Source organism: Zonotrichia leucophrys, chromosome 21 (assembly GCF_028769735.1).
Source record: "Zonotrichia leucophrys gambelii isolate GWCS_2022_RI chromosome 21, RI_Zleu_2.0, whole genome shotgun sequence".
Classification (NCBI taxonomy): Eukaryota; Metazoa; Chordata; class Aves; order Passeriformes; family Passerellidae; genus Zonotrichia; species Zonotrichia leucophrys.
The window spans coordinates 3,249,305-3,266,338 of record NC_088190.1 but is presented as its reverse complement, the minus strand read 5'-3'; the positions used below and the strand labels follow the sequence as shown (position 1 = coordinate 3,266,338).

Here is a 17,034-nt window from a genome sequence, read left to right as displayed (position 1 = left end):
TGAGATGCATTCTCCTCCTGTCCAGCCTTCCCCTCGCAGGCTCTTTGCTCCCCAAAACAGCAACAAGACAACCCCGGGTGTAGTTCTATGGATGTATCAGAGACCCCCCCTGCCTGCCTGCTCGGGAGTTTGTCCATCTCCCCCCGGCTCCAGGGTCTCCGAGTCGAGCCCCCACGTCCCTTTGCAGCCCGGCCGCGGGAAGCCAAAGACCCCATTAACACCTCCGCATCTCTGGCACATGCGAACAGCGCTCCGCCGCCAAGCCGACTTGAGAAAAATCCTAATTATCCGTCAGTTACCAGCTGGCTGGCGTGGCGAGGGGCTGCGGCGAGAAACCCACGGCGCTGGGCTGCTGCGGCTGCAGCGTGTCCGGGCAGCGGAGCCGCCGGGGCCGGGCAGGATGCCGGCGTGCCCCGGCTTGCCGTGCGCAGCTCCCCGGGCTCTGCCTGCCCGAGGGGGGCTTCCAACCGCAGGGAAAAGCTTATTTTCGGCATCTGGCCGCTGCTCCCTGTGATAAGAAGGCCATTAAAAATGAAAAGGGAGGTGGGAGCAGATTGGAGGGCTTCCCGCAGGATGGGCGGGCGCGGATGCTGCTGTCCAGGGATGGGCAGAGCTCAGCCTGTGGATCGGGACACCAACGTCACCCAGAGTCATTCTGCCAGGACAGAGATGGGTAATGCCAGTCCCGAGGCTTCACTCTTCTCCATTCACCTCTTTTTTAAAATTAGAAAATCAGTATTTTGAAGCATTTTGAAGAGAGAGCTGCTGACGATGTTCTGGTCTCACTGCTCACACTGTTACCCCCAAACCCCTGATGCTGTTCTGCTCCCACTCCCCACATTGTAACCTAACCCTAACCCTCAGACCCCTGATGATGTTCTGCTCCCACTGCTACCCTCAGACCCCTTCCTCCTCCTCCTGCATTGAGTCAGGGGTGTCTACTAAAGCACATCTTATCTCTGGAGAGATATGCAGACTCCTCATTTGAATCCTAGAGGAGTTGGGAGAATCCACCGCATTCCTTGGTAAATTGTTCCTATGGTTAATTATCCTCACTGCTAAAAAAAAAAAATAAAAAATAAATCTCCTTGTTTCTAGTCTGAATTTGCCTGGCTTCAGCTTCCAAGTGCTGGATCTCATTCTGTCTTTTGCTATTAGATTAAAGAGCTGGCTGCTATCAGGAACCATCTCCTGGGCACACCAGGATCGAGCCCCCCTGCTCTTCTTGGGGGGAACTTCCATGCAGAACATTTCTGTGGTATTGCTCTACAAGGCATCTGTTCCAAACTGTTAATTTTCTTCACATTTCCCTCCCAGGCCATGTCTGTTTTGTCAATAGAGGGCTTGAAGTGTGGGCAGGAGCACCGTGTGTGGACACTGACACTGATTTGCCCAGCCCTGTACAGCGTGTATTTGTCCAGCACTCTACAGGGGCCAGCTCACCTGGCCCTTAGGAGCTCTAAGAGAGAGAGAATGGGTAATGCCACATCTCCCAGAGGGATTCAAATCAAAACCCTTCAAAACCAGGAGGCCATTGGGCTACACACCTCCATCAACCAAAACTCGTGACTATATCAAAAAACAATGCCAAAACTTTTGACAAGATGACTCACACAAACCATTTGTTTTGGCATTGCCTGCTCACCAGCTGTCCTTCCCTCTGTGGCCAGATCCTCCATGATTCAACCCCAAATTGCAGGAGACCTTCAGCTGAGAGTCCTTCCAGTGCAGCACACCCCTCTCTGCTTCAAAATGCTGCCCAGAGTGATGGCTCTGCCCAGCTTGTGGTCAGTGTTGGTGGCAATTGATCAACCACCCTGGCACAGATTATTGGGTGCAGAAAAGCTCAGAGTATCCAAAAGCCACGAGGCTGCCCCAGGAGGAACAGGCTGGGTTGGTTGTTGGTTCTTCCCCAGGGCTGCCCCAAATCAGAGCACCAGGATGGTTGGTGCTGCTGAGCTTGGTGTGGCCATCACTGTTCTGTCAAATGTCCCTTTCTGTCCCCAGCCCTGCTGACCAGACATTTCCCTTCCCTTCCAAGTGCCTGCATTCCCCAATGGCTTTTCCTTACCTTAGGTGTGTGTTCCTAGCTCGTGTGGAGGCTCATCCAGAGTTATTTTTGAGTTCACTGATAACACAGAACACATTTGTTTTGCTGAGCTCCTTTCCCCATTAAACCAGGATGAACTCTCAAGTGGGGCAGTGGCACTGCAGAGCTCACAATGAGCTGGAGGAAGGCATTGGCCTCATCTTCCAGCACTGACAGCTTCAGCCAGGAGGACACCAGGAGGACAGGGAGTGACACCAGCAGCACCATTCCTCATGTGGCACCTTGGCAAGCCTGACATGCTACATCACCCCTGGCAATCCTGCAGGAATCACTGCTGCAAATGAAACACCCCCTGTGCTCTCCAGATGCTGCCAGCCCACTGCTGCTCTCCACCAGGCTCAGCCCCAGGGCAGGTGGGCACTGGCTCTGCTGCCAACCTGCTCTGGGGGATGCAGCCATGCCAGCATTGTGGCTCAGAGGGCCACACACCTCTGAGAGTCCTCACAAGTGTTAAAACCACTTCAGGCATTCAAATCCTCACTGTGGACCCTTCCCAGGACCCCTCCTTGCAGCCGTGGGTGGCTCCCAGCCCCAGCTGGTGGGTGCATCCTCCATGGATGCTCCCAGCCACCCCTGGAATGGAATGAGCCCGTTCTCCGGGCAGCTCCTGGGTCTGGCTGTTCCCCTGAGGCTCAGAGGGCACCGTGTGGCACTGCCTGCCCTGAATCCCACAAAGGCTTGGGAAAAACAGCCACATCCTGTCCTGGTGAGCCGAGTTCCCAGTGGGACACAGCTACAGGAGAAGAGTCAGTACAGGGTGATGCGAGACAGCCTGAGCTCCCTTTAGAGCTGTGGAAAGATCCCAGGATGGTTTCCAGGAGGGGAGCCCTGCTGCACTGCCTCTGCTCCACCCCAAAACCGTCCCACTCCTAGCTGGGGACAGTGGCAAGAGAGCACCGGCCACGTTCTGGCCCCCATCCCTGCGTGCCGGGACAGCACACGCTGCAGCGCCTGGTTTCGGTTTCCATTGGGAGCTATAGGACGGGAATAAAGAAAGGAAAGCTCCTGCGCAGCTTTACCTGCGGCTGACAGGAGTTATCCATCCCCCAGCAGGGACAGGAGCGGGCTGGAATCACATCCTGCCCGAGGATTCCGCTTTACTCACTTCCTAATGAAATGCCGCAAGGAAAGACAGTGGAAAGAAAGGAGATTTAACCATCCTTGAGAGGGCAGGGCGCTCAACCACGGCGCTGTCCCGAGTCCCCGGTCCTGTGGAGCAGCAGGGGAAGCTGCTGGACTGCACCAGCCGGCAATTCTGATTTCAAACACCCCATGGCTGCTGCTTTCTCGCTGTAGCACCCATTGGTTTCGGCAGGACACAGCCGCAGCGCTGCGGATCTGCCGGAGCCCGTCCCGTCCCGCATCCTCCCCAGCACAGCCGGGAGCATCGCATCGGCCGCTGCCCGGGGTGTCCCTGCAAGACAGCATCCGAGATGCGTTCTGTCTCCTGCAGGAGGGACTCTCTTGGCAATTAAACCCGTCACCTTCCGCAAAAAAATGTCATTATCACAGCCGGGGCTTAAACACCGCTGGGCTGCTCTGCCCGTTCCATGTCAGTGTCAAACCGCAGCCCCGGAGGGAATTCTGCTGCTCCTGAGGGGTGTCAGCCGTCCCATCCCAACCTTCCTGCTCTGCCAGTGCTGCCCGGAGGAGAAAACCCTCTGGGGCATGGTCAGCAGCTCCCTCAGAGGCACTGCGGGTTTGACACTGGTGCCACTGGCCACAAGCCCTTAAAAACACCGCGCTGAGCCAGCAGCAGGGCTGAGAATTTTTTTTGCCACAAAAAGCAAAGCAGCTTTTTGTGCTCTGCCGGGCTCCTGGGTCCCTGCTTGCAGATCTGTCCCGTGTCGGGCAGCAGGAGCAGCCGCGGTGCCAAATCTGCATCCCAAGAGACAGCAGGGGCTGTGCAGCCACCCCTGCAAGCATCGAAACCTGCTGCCCTTAAAATCCTTAAAACTCCCGTCCTATGCAGCCACCCCTCCGGGCATCAAAACCTGCTGCACTTAAAATCCCGCTCAATTATTTGCTGTGATTTGGAGGGATTAAGTTACTCCTCTAATCCGGGATGGAGAAGGACTGTAAATGACATTTTACGGCACAGCTGTAAATGGCATTCACAGCACAGCTGGGGACGGACACGAGCAAAGGTCACTCTCGCCCACTACTGACAGCACCCGCTGGCAAATACCCTTGGAAACACCGTGAGAGCAAGGCAGGTATTTCCCCAGGACGGAGAATATTTACTCAAATTTAGGAAATCGCCAGGAGATAAGTGACATCCCAGCTGTGCTTCACTCCCCTTTGGGAGAAATACCCTGGGAAGCGCTGTGAGAACAAGGCAGGTACTTCCCCAGGATGGAGAACATTTACCCAAATTTAGGAAATCGCCAGGAGAGAAGTGACATCCCAGCTGTCCTTCACAACCCTTTGGGAGAAACACCCTGGAAAGCAAGCAGGGATGTTTCCAGCTATTTCCCTTCCCAGGGTCACCACCTGTGCCCACGAAGTCACCATCAGTGGTGGCTCCATCCCGTGTCACCTCCCCATGCCACCACCCTGAGTGCAATGAGGACGCGCTCGGCCGCGCTGAGCATCTCCCCAAACCAATGCAGAAAACCCAAAACTCACAGTCCAGGTGGCCGATTTGGCGGTGCTGGATTGCTGGAAGGTCACCTCGAAGTGGTGGGGACCGGGGTAGTCGGTGTTGGAGGGGATGACGGGCGCCGGGGACATGGCCTCGAAGGTAGAGCTGGGCTGCGAGTAGGGCGAGTGCGTTGGGACATTGGAGGTGTGCTCGGAGCTGTAGGGGCTGGTGGAGGCTGCTCTGCTGCCGATGCTCTGATCCATGCTGTTGTTGAGCAAATTGAACTGGGACTGGAGGAAGGGAAAAAGGGGAGGAGGGAAACAAAAAAAAGAAAACACCAGCCAGTTTAGAGACGGGGAAACCTCAGGCACCTTTCTGCAGGGCTGGGGTGTCCTGTTACAGCCTCCTTAAAGGGCCAGCATTGCGGGAGGGGAGGCAAAGGAGCTGGTCTGGGTGGCTCGGGTTTTCTGACAGGTCGCCGCTTGTGTGAGGGATGAAATCCTTGTGCTTCAATCACCCCCCTCGAGCTGCTCCATCCGCGCTGGAGGCAGCGAGGTGCCCCAATCCCGGATTTCTGGAGCACCGGCCTTGGGAAAGCCACGTTTATGGCAGCGGTGAGAGGGCAGGGATGTGGTGGGGTTTGCTCAGGTGTGGGAAATGTTCAGCTGAAGGTGAGGAGTGACACCCAACCCTCTGTCCCTTCCAGCAGCCAGAGTGCCACAGCTCCGTGAAGCCACCCTCAAGGTGAGCAGCAATCCCTGGCCATGACATCGCTCCATCGCCACAGCCATTCCCCATTTTCCACCTTCTTTTCCAGCCTGTCCCTGGTGTGTTCACTGGTCAGGACACACACACAGCCCCGCACCACTCCCCAGCAGTGGTTTGTAGCTGTTTTCCAGCAGGATGGCTGCTCCCGGCACTAATTTGGGCTAAACCTCAAACCTACAAAGCAGGAGGCTGCGATGCAAAGCGCTGCAGCAAGGTCACAGGGCAAATGGACACACTTAGGCAGGTCCTGGCTCTTATTCCAGACCTGTTGGACCAAAATATGACTTTTTACAATTTTTTCCGTATTCCTCTTCTGATCAATTACTGTCAGATTCTTCCAATAAGAGCTGGCAGCTCCTTTACCCAAGGCACAGCCCAAGCACAGTGACATTCCCAAGAGCCCTGCAGCTAAAAAATCTTAGTATTTCCTTAGAAAATCAGACTCAAATACAACTGTTTCCCAGATGAAGTGGGATGGGTTTTTCCCCCAGAAGTCTGCAATTCCCGGGTTTTTTCCCCCGTAAATCTGCAATTCCTGGATTGCTCTCACCCTGCAGCCCCAGAGGCAGTGCTGGTGACCATGCACAGTGTCGGGTGCATTGCCATGTGTCACACCAGCATTTCAGCAGGGACACAGCACCCATGGACTGCCCTCATCCCTGTCCCCAGCACCCTCTGGAGCAGCCCAAGAGCTGTGGAAGCAGCCGTGGGCACAGCCAGCAGGCTCAGCCTTCTCCAAAGGGCTGCAAGGCTCACGGCTCAGGAATCAGGAAAACGTGTTTTAACTTGGGATCCCAACCTCACCCAACCCTCTCCGGTGTGGAATGGTTTTAAAGGCAATCATCCTTCTCCAGGGAAGTTCTCCTGTTGCCTGCATCTCTCACAAGGTCGTTGGAGCCTGTGACTAAGTGGAGGAATGCTGAACAAGATCTGGCTTGCTTTTACGCATCCAGCCATTTTCTCCCCTAAAATATGCGCCTAAATCCCTCTATTCCTCCTCACAGCTCTATAAATAGCCCAGCCAAAGACAAGCCAAGCTCTCCTTAATCCAGGCTTCACCTGGAGGAAAAACTTATGACAAACTCTGGCAAAAAAGGCACATTAGGAAAGCTTTTGCCATCCAACTGGGAAATGGAGCTGCTGCAGAGACACTGAGGTGGCACAGGACAAGCTGAGGGATCAACCAGGAGAACAGCAGCAAGGGAAAAGGGATTGCTGCTGGACGGGGCAGCATCCAGGAGTATCAGGATGATACTCAGCTGATCCAGGAGTATCAGGGCTGAGCTGTTTTTGCTCAGCGTTCATGTGGCTGTGAATGGGCAGGTGAATGGGGACCCACCACAGAATGGAGCATCCCGAGCTCTGGGTGGGAGAAAAGAAGCTCAGGAAGAATGGTGAGATGTGAGACCCAGGGTGTCACCTCTGACAGGGTGGGCTGCCTCAGCACAAAGCAAAATCAGCACCCTGAGTGCCCCCAGACTTTGGGAATCTGCTGGTGGAGAGACCCAGAGTCAGGTGTGCAGGCAAAACCCCAGACTTGCTGCTCAAAATTGATGCAAAACCACAGACTTGCTGCCCAAAATCGATGAAATTGTGGAAACATTCCCCTAAAAGACACAATGAAGGCAGGAGTGTTTGTGTGCGTGTGTGTGTGTGTGTGTGTGTGTGTGTGTGTGTGTGTAAATATGTACATACACACACAGGGATAATTATTCACACAACTGCAGCAACGACCTCCCATGGAACAGCCCCAACAATGGGACACACAGGCTTGGTACCAACACACTTAAGGTAAAATCAGGAATTAAGAGATTTCCTTATATCTCCAGCTCCTTCTGTGCCTGTGCTGGACAGTTCTGAATCCCAGGGACAGACACAAACCCTTTTCCCTAAGGAAACAAGCTCAGTGCTTGAGCACAGGGCTGGAAATGCATTACCTGCAGCACAGGTACAGCTTCACCTGCCCTGCCCTCCCAGGGATTTCCACCAGGGGAAGGAAACCTGCCTGGGGAGGCAGGTGAGCAGTGTGGGCTCAGCTGGGATGACAATGTGGTGCTGGAGGTGTCCAGAACCTCCAGATCTCCTTGGACGCTTCCAGCACCTCCAGATGCTCCTTGCATGGACACTCAGGCTGACCTGTACACACAGAGCTAAGGGATACTGCACCCCCAGAACCTGAGCTTTAAATCCCACCTTGGGTGTGATTTGTGGATGGATGCTCTGGCTGACCTGTACACACAGAGCTAAGGGACCCTGAACATTCAGCACGTGAGGTTTAAATCTCACCTTGGGTGTGATTTATGGATGGATGCTCTGGCTGTCCCCCTTCCCACCTGTACACACAACTAAGGGACCCTGCATCCTCAGCACCTGAGCTTCAAATCCCACCTTGGGCTCTGCAAGAGGCAGATGGGGCAAAGCAAGAGGAGCAGTGAGTGCCTGCCGAGGCTGCAGCATCCTGCACCAACACTGCACTGGAGCAGCTCCAGCTCCTCCAGCAGCTGCAGGACAGGGACAAGAGTGCACTGGGACATCCCCTGGAGCATCCAGCACCCAGGCAGAGCCAGATCAGGTAAAGTGAAGGATAACTCAAAGCAGAGCATCAAAGCAAAGCAAGCAGCACCTACCGTGGTGAAATGCTGCATCGGGTCGCTGATGTAGAGCATTTTAGTTGTCTCGGGGCTCACGGAGCGCGGGGCAGGGTCCTGCCACGGGACTCATGGGGTCGGGCCGGCCGCCGGGCAGGGAGGGGAGGCGGGAGGAGAGGGAGGAGAGCGGGAGCGGGGCAGCGCCAGGGATGCTGCGCCGGCCGCCCGTCTGTGTGCCGCCGTCTGTTGGCTTTTTTTGTGCTTTTTTCATCTCCCTTAGTTCTGTCAACTCGCTGCATCCAACAACAAAACGGGGCCCACCCCTTCTGTCCCTCATGACTATTCATTAAAGCACAGGGCAGGCCCCAGCTTGCCCAGTGATGGACTGGGCGATACCAACCATTCCCGCTGCAGGGAGAGCAGGGGTCCAGCTCCACCACCAAACCTGCCCGGATCCCGCTCCCCAAAGCTCCCCAAAGCTTCCTCCAGCCACACGGGGATGGAGACCTGCTGGGCTGGCAGCTGGCACCAGCACAATGAGGTGCCCACCCTGGCTCTGAGCAGGCAGAGAGCTCCGTGTGTGTGGGAGATGTGGATTGTGGATGGATGGATGGATGGATGGATGGATGATGGATGGAGGGATGGATGGAGGGATGGATGGTGCAGCTGTCACCAGCACAATGAGGTGCCCACCCTGGCACTGAGCAGGCAGGGCTCTCTCTACGAGAGCTCCGTGTCTGGGAGATGTGGAGCTGTCTTTGGATGGATGGATGGATGGATGATGGATGGATAGATGGATATGGATGGATATGGATGGATATGGATGGATATGGATGGATATGGATGGATGATGGATGGATGGATGGATGGATGGATGGATATGGATGGATATGGATGGATATGGATGGATGGATGGACATCTAGAGAGACAGACAGCAATAGTTAGGGATAGATGCCTGACAGAGCACTGGGGTGACAGTCATGTCTCAGTGCCATCGAGCACCAGCAGCAGATGGGTGCCAAGAGCAGCAGGAATCAGCATGGACAGAGTGGTCCCTCCCCTCTCTTGCCTTCCCCTCTAGCTGTTGGCATCCCGTTACCAGAGCCCTTCTGGTCCAGAGCCCTTCTTGTTGCTCACCCCAGGCTGCCCCGGCCCTGCCGGGCTCAGCTTTGCTGACAGCAGCAGCGAGGGGAAAGGCGATGCTCGCTCAGCGAGGGGCACAGGCACAATTAGCAGCACTCTGCCCTGCTCCTGCCCGCTGAGAAGGGCCGGGGAAGGGAGGGAAAGCGAGCGGAAAGCGAGGGAAAAGGCGCTGGGGGAGGGGAGGCAAGCTGTCGGAGAGGGAAACAGTGACTTTCTGGAGGGAAACAGCAATTTTCTGGTGGGAAATAGAGATTTTTCAGAGGGAAACAGATTTTCCGGAGGGAAACCGAGATTTTTCAGAGGGAGATGCAGCCAACAGCTGGGGCAGCCTCAGGGATGCTCCCGAGCATCACTGAACACGCCCAAGTGGCCGGGATGTCTTGCACTGCCCTGATGCTTTTCCGAGACTTTGTCTCAGATAGAAGCAAAGGTTTCTGGCAGTAAAGGCAGCAGCAGGGACCTGAGGCTGTGCTGGGAGCACGGAGTGTCGCTCCAGCAGCTCTGCCTCCTCAGCAGCTCACAATGGCTTTTGTCCCAGAGTGAATGACACTTTGCTGCTGTGCTGGTACTCACCTAGAGCTCGTGCCCCACTGCTGCCTGCACTGATGTCATCCAACATAAATAGTCGGTTTTACTGACCCTTGTGCCATTGATTAACCCTGCCCCAGTAAGGCTGGTTTCTCCCCCAGAACCCCCAGCCCATCCCTGCAGGGAATTCAAGGATGTGCCCAGCTCAAGTGCAATCCCTGCTATGTGATTACACTCACCATCACCGAGTCAGTCATGCCTCTCATCTGGAACACGTCCATGGTGACCTCTGTGCTGTTGGAGACCTCATTGCTGCTGCTGGGGTTGGCTGGAGGCAGGTCGAAGTAGGTGCTGTCTGGTTCCCTGGGCAGGAGGTGAGAGCACTGTCATCCCCCAGCTCTCCAGCACAGCCTGTGCCACCACCACCACCCCCAGAAACTCACAGTCCCCTCAAACCTTGTCCCTTTCCCAAACCTCGTCCCTTCCCCAAACCTCGTCCCTTTCCCAAACCTTGTCCCTTCCCCAAACCTCGTCCCTTTCCCAAACCTCATCCCTTTCCCAAATCTTGTCTCTTTCCCAAACCTTGTCCCTTCCCCAAACCTCGTCCCTTTCCCAACTTCTTCCTCCATCCTCTGCTTTAATTTCCACCTGGCAGAGCTGTAGATGCAGGAAATTCTGCACCCACCCAGCTACTCCAGCATATCTGTCACCTTGGGATGCCTTTACGTGAGAGGACCAAGGAAGGAAGATTAAATGAAGCACAATCCTTCTCCCTTGCTGGATTAGAGCATGAGGCTCAAAGGCCAGAAGGCTTGCAAACATCTTGGTGAGGCTGGGAGATGTTTAATTTTGGAATTCAGGGTTCCAGCTTGAGGGGAGCTCTGCTCTGGCTCTGGAGCATTGCTACCCATGGGACAGACGTGGCAAATGGAATGCCATGAGCAGAAAATCTGAAACCAGGGAGCCAAATTTGCCAGGTGGAAAAGAGGTTTGTGGAAAGCAGAGGATGCAAAAGGAAATTTGTCTTTGTCACAGAGCCAAAACTGCCTCTGAACGCCCCCATGGGGAATGAGCACACCCCACTCACAGTGAGCTCCAGAGGTGCTCGAACGTGGGGCCTTCATCAGCTGGGGACGGCTGGGACATCTTCAGAGCAGGTGAGTCTGACAGAGGATAGATCACCCTGGGGGAAAGGAAAGAGCAGGGTTAGTGCTGCCAGAGTGCCATCTGTGCAGGGGTGTGCCATTCTGTGCTGTGCCATTCAGTGCTGTACTGTGCTGGGTTGTGCCATTCTGTGCTGTGCATCCTGTGCTGTGCCATTCTGTGCTGTGCCATTCCGTGCTGGGCTGTGCCATTCTGTTATGCTGTGCCATTCTGTGCTGTGCTGTGCCATTCTGTGCTGTGCTGGACTATCCTGTGCTATTCTGTGCTATTCTGTGCTATGTAGTGCTGTGCTGTGCCACGCTGTGCTGTGCCATCTCACTCCAGCAAAGCAGCTCTCCAAGGAATCCCTTAATCCCAACTCCCTCCCAGCAGCACAGCAGGGACCAGAGACCCCTGGAGCCCATGGCAGGGGACACACAGGTCAGGGACCCCAGGGTCCCTTTGGGGGACACACAAGACCAGAGACCCCAGAACCATTGAGGGGACACTCAGGACCAGAGACCCCAGAACCACTGAGGGGACACTCAGGACCAGAGACCCCCAGAGGTCATCGGGAAGGACACACAGCACCAGAACCCTCCAGAGCCCAACGTGGGGGACACTCAGGACCAGAGCCCCTCAGAATCATCTGGGGGGACACAGGACCAGATTCCTCCAGAACCATCATGGGGACACTCAGAACCAGAACCCTCCAGAGCCCAGTGTGGGAGACACCCAGGATCAGAGACCCCCAGGGGCCATTTTGGGGACACACAGAACCAGAAACTCTCAGAACCATTGTGAAGGACACCCAGGACTATATTCCCCCAGAACCATCATGAGGACACCCAGGGCCAGAGACCCACAGGGGCCATTTTGGGGGACACTCAGAACCAGAGCCCCCCAGAGCCCATCCTGAGTGACCACAGCACTGGCCATGGTGGGGGACAGTGCCCACAGCCCAGCAGGCAGGGACGAGCCAAGCTCAGTGAAATGAACCTGTTTTTCACCCAACCCCTCCTGGCTGCTGCTGCACAGTCATAACCAGAACCAGAACCATAACATAACGCTCAGCCCAGGCCAATCCCCTTGTCCCTGCAGAAGGATTCCTGGAGCAAAGCAGCCCAGCCCAGCTCTCCCCATGTGCCCAGAGCCTCTCAGCGCCAGCAGCTGCAGCCGGAAGTTTCTCGGAGCCATCTTGAGCCTCGTGCTGCCTTCCCCTGTGGGCAACCATCATCCTCCTCCCTCAGCCTCTCCCTGCAGGCAGCAGCACCTCTCCCCTGCCCTGTCTGACACCCTCAGGCACAGCTGGCTGTCCCTTTTCCCCTTTGCTGGTGTTAGCATCCCATCTCATAGCGAAAACCTGACACTTCCTGTGCTTTGGGCGGGAGATGCTGAGGGCAGGGCTGAGAAAGGGGATGCTCCATTGCAGGGCAGCTGATCCCTGAGCCAGGGATGTTCCTGAGCCAGGGATGCTCCTGGGGGTGCAGGGCAGCTGCTCCCTAATCCAGGGATGCTCCAGTGCAGGGCAGCAGCTTCAGGGATGTTCCTGAAGGTGCAGCCAGGGATGCTGTCTAATCTAGGGGTGATGGAGTGCAGGTCAGCTGCTTTCTGATCCAGGGATGCTCCCTGAGCCAAGGATACTCAGGTGGGGCCCCTGGGACTCAGCTGGGAACTGTCTGGATGCAGGGGAGGGAGTTAAAATGAAAGCAGCAAAGTTTTCCCCGTCAGTTTCGACAAAGCACAGCATCCACAGCTGCCCTGCCTGGAGGAATTCCCAAGCACACGGGGGCACAGGAGGGCACAGGAGGGCACAAGAGGGCTCATTCCTCACGCCTGCCATGTCAGGGACAGCCAAAAGCAGAGCCTGATGTCCTCCCATCCCTCCTCACCCCACGTGTGACACACACAGAGAAACGAAAGGAGCCACGAGCAGCTCAGAGAGAAGCCCAGAACAGATGATAAAAGTGACAGAACAGCACTGCTGGCGCTCTTACCCCTCTTCCATGCTGCTTTCCCTGGCCCAGAGCAGCTGCAGGAAGCAGCCAGGCCTTTTCCTCCCGAGGAGAAAGCACCTCTGCACCGCCCCGGCTGTGTGGTCATCAGGGTGACACCAGCTCCAACCACGTGGCTGCTCTCGTTCTCAGAAGGGAACAAATCTGACTATTTTAAGGGCGTTTCAGAAGTTCCCTTTCACTCTTTGTGGCTGAGCAAAGCCACGCCAGCTTCTTCTGGTGTCTGAGCTCTGAGCTGAGGGGTACAAGGGGAAGTTGGGGTGGTGGGTGCTGTTAAAGCACATCCCTGCTGCTCTGATTGAGATGGTGTTCACAGGAGTCTGAGGATGAGGGAAGAGACGAGGATCTGACTTTGTTTCAGAAGGCTTGATTTATTATTTTATGATATATATTATATTAAAACTATACTAAAAGAATAGAAGAAAGGATTTCATCAGAAAGCTAGCTAAGAATAGAATAAAAAAGAATGATAACAAAAGCTTCTGTCTCAGTCTCTTTGCCTGAGCCAGCTGGGCTGTGATTAGCTATTAATTAGAAACATCTAACATAGACTAATCACAAATCCACCTGTTGCATTCCACAGCAACAGATAATAATTGTTTACATTCTGTTCCTGAGGCTTCTCTGCTTCTCAGGAGGGAAAATCCTAAGGAAAAGATTTTTCATAAAAGATGTCTGTGACACTCTGATCCCTGCTCATCACCTCTGCAGCAAGAGTGACAGCCCAGCACCAAGCACCTGGCTTGGTAAAGAATTTGCCAACCAATTTACATACAAATAGTGTTCCCCAAAGTTTATCTGGTTCCCCAAAGTTTTTCAGGGATTGCTGGAGGCTTTCACATTTGGGAAGCTGGGAAAGCATTGTGATGTTTTATGAAAGACATCTTTTATGAAAAATCCTTTCCTTAGGATTTTTCCTCCTGAGAAGCTGAGAAGCCTCAGGAACAAAATGTAAACAATGGTTATCTGCTGCTGTGGAATGCAACAGGTGGATCTGTGATTGGTCTCATGTGGTTGTTTCTAATTAATGGCCAATCACAGCCCAGCTGGCTCGGACAGAGAGTCTGAGCCACAAACCTTTGTTATGATTCTTTGTTTTTCTATTCTTAGCTTTCTGATGAAATCCTTTCTTCTATTCTTTTAGTATAGTTTTAATGTAATATATATGATAAAATACTAAATCAAGCCTTCTGAAACATGGAGTCAGATCCTCATCTCTTCCCTCATCTTGAGATCCCTGTGAACACCATCACACCCTCCCACCTTGGTGAGGCAATGGGGGATGCTTGGCATGGCTGGCACAGCTCAGGAGGGACCTGCACTGGATTTATTGCAGGTTTCTAAGGGTAAAAAAAGACCAAAAAGTGCAAACCAGAGGGTGGTGCTGAGATCCAGGGTTGCAATGGGATTTGCCGGCGTTCAGCCGCGCTCCAGCATTCCCTGGGTTGCTGCTTCCCTCTGTTGCTTGTCAGGGCATTGCAGGGAGGCTGCACATGGGAAAAGAGCCCAGCAGCAGGGAGAGAAAACCTGCCAGGAGGTGATGTCCCACCTGTGAGCCCCGTGGGACCCGGCTCAGCCCCGGGATGCTTCTATTTTATTTCTTATGTGACCTCTGTGGCCACCTTGGGGATGCGGGACTGGCTCCGCTTCCCTCTGCCCACGGAGCTTTCCTGTGAACAGCCACTGAAATAATGCCCAAAGATTAGCGTGGAAATGCTCCACATACTCAGTTTTTCATGGTGGTGTGGAAAAACCCGCCCCAAAGACAAAGGGAGAAGGAAAAGCACAGACCAAAGTTCCTACAACCACCCCAATATTGGAGAACAACTCCCTGAAGAAGCAGAGCAGATGAACCTGAGCCCATCCAACTGTGCCACACTCACGTGTTGTGACCACAGAGGTCATATAATAAGTAAATTGGAAATTCTAATAAATATTAGGATGATTAATAAGGTCTAACAGATATTTGGAATGATCCCTGGAGAAGCAGAGATGAACCTCAGCCCACCCAACCGTGCCTCACTCACATGTTGTGATCACAGAGGTCACATAATAAATAAAATAAAAATTCTAACAAATATTAGAATGATTAATAAGGTCTAATGGATAATTTGAATTATTATAAACTCATTTTTTTCATCAATATTGGAGAACAAGTCCCTGGAGAAGCAGAGCAGATGAACCTCAGCCCACCCAACCGTGCCTCACTCATGTGTTGTGGCCACAGAGGTCAAATAATAAATAAAATAGAAATACTAATAAATATTACAATGATTAATAAGGTCTAATAGATTTTTTGAATGATTTGGAAAGATCCCTGGAGAAGCAGAGATGAACCTCAGCCCATCCAGCTGTGCCTCACTCATGTGTTGTGGCCACAGAGGTCACAAAATAAATAAAATAGAAATTCTAATAAATATTAGAATGATTAATAAGGTCTAATAGATTATTGGGATGATTATAAACTCAATTTTTTTCATCACAATGAGAACAATGAAGGGCACTGTGGGCTCTCAGCCCTGCTGGGAGCTGGCTGGGTTTGCCCACTGAGTTTCTGCACTCTCTGGAAGGCATCTTTGGCTCACTATCCAATTCAGGGCTCAGATTTAGCACCAGAAATGCTCAGAATTTGTTATTCACTGCTATTTCGCCACTCCAACAGCCCAGAAGGAAACATGACAACCTGAAAGGGAGATAAATGCACAAACTCAATCTAACAGGGCTACAACTAATTCCTAAGGACCCTCTGAGAAAGCAGGAGTTGTGAGAGCTGTTTCCACCTCTCACACAGAGCTGCTCCATGATTTGGGATCTGGCCCATCAGGCTCATCCAGCCCACAGCAAATGTCTGCAAAAAATGCTGCCAATCTCACTTTGCCACCACTGCCCTGTGCTACCATTCATCCGTCCCAGAATGTTAAATTCAAAATGAGCTTTGTGAAAGCAACGGAGAGCCAGGGAGCTTTCCTGCAGCACACTTTGAATCTCAGCACCCTTCCATGGGCTCCAGCAGCTTATCAACAATTTTTTCCCAAGGAAAAGAGAGAGAAATCCTCTCTCTTGAGATGGGGCAGAAGGCTGAGGCTGCTGATCCCCCTCCATCCCTGACATCCCTGCATCCCACCAGCATCCAGCCCCTCCACTGCTTCTCCCATTCAAGGCTCCTCCAAAAGTGCTCTCACTCCAGAGTTAAACCACTTGGAAGCAAACTTTCCAAGAAAGTTTTCCATAAAAGCACCAGTCCAGTCGGTATCTGGAGTTTTTCCCCTTAAAAGATCCAAGCATGGCTTGCTTTTCACTTTCCAAAATAGTTTTTCTTAAAAGCACCAGTCCAGTTGGTATCTGGAGGTTTCCCCCTTAAAAGATACAAGCATGGCTTGCTTTTCACTTTCCAAAATAGTTTTTTCCATAAAAGCACCAGTCCGGTTCATATCTGGAGGTTTTTTCCCATAAAAGATACAAGCATGGCTTTTCATTCGTAAAAGCAAGAGGGGAAAATAGTATGAAATAGAAACATTAAAGAAGGCAAACTAATAGAAACTTCATAGACTAACAGAAACGTCAAACTAATAGAACTAACAGAAAACTTCAATCTTGTGTCACAACCCCACCACAAATCACCCTCCAGCTGCATTATAGAGAAACTCACACACCCCCAGAGCAAGGGGCTTCCTTTTGTAGGGTTTTTTAAATCTCTTACCTGAATTTTGAGAGGTTTCCCGCAGGCCTGGGACTGAGGATCTGCGTTATTTAGTGCCCTGCACACGGGAGTAGCGTCCCGGTCGCCAAGGCAATGACATTGGAGCCGCTGAAAAGCGAGGCAAAAGCTCCTGCGCTCCCTCCTGCCATAGGAGGCGGCAAAAAAAGGGGTGGGGAGCGCTCAGCCAAGCGTGCCAGGGAATTAAAGCTGGGCAAAGTGACGCCGGGACAAGCTGGGATGTGCGGGATGCAGGAGTGGGGACACTCTGTGTGGAAATTCTGAGCACACAGGAAATATTTCTGTGTCTGCTCTAGGGTGCCCTGACTCTGACCCTCATTCATGGAGAAAGTTTCCTGAACTCCAGAATAGACTAGAACCCACAAAAAGTACGAAATAGATTATAGAAAACAGTGTAGGTGTATCACTTGGTGAGAAATTTGGGTTTTGGGGTTTT

The 17,034-nt window shown here is 53.1% G+C and overlaps 1 protein-coding gene across 5 annotated transcripts in view; it reads right to left on the bottom strand.

Annotated features, from left to right (window-relative positions):
- Positions 1–17,034, bottom strand: part of TP73 (tumor protein p73) — a 35,423-nt gene that overhangs the window by 15,080 nt on the left and 3,309 nt on the right. For 2 of the 5 annotated variants that reach the window (XM_064730360.1, XM_064730364.1), the window contains exons 1-4: positions 12,863–12,917; positions 10,810–10,905; positions 9,962–10,085; positions 4,739–4,984 (exon numbers count right to left, since the gene is read on the bottom strand). In XM_064730360.1, the coding sequence (XP_064586430.1) occupies positions 4,739–4,984; positions 9,962–10,085; positions 10,810–10,905; positions 12,863–12,873 (477 nt within the window). In that variant the 5' untranslated portion in view covers positions 12,874–12,917. Of the gene's footprint in view, positions 1–4,738; positions 4,985–8,089; positions 8,200–9,961; positions 10,086–10,809; positions 10,906–12,862; positions 12,918–16,580; positions 16,708–17,034 lie in introns of those variants that run through there. The other 3 variants (XM_064730361.1, XM_064730362.1, XM_064730363.1) reach the window with 3 other exon arrangements.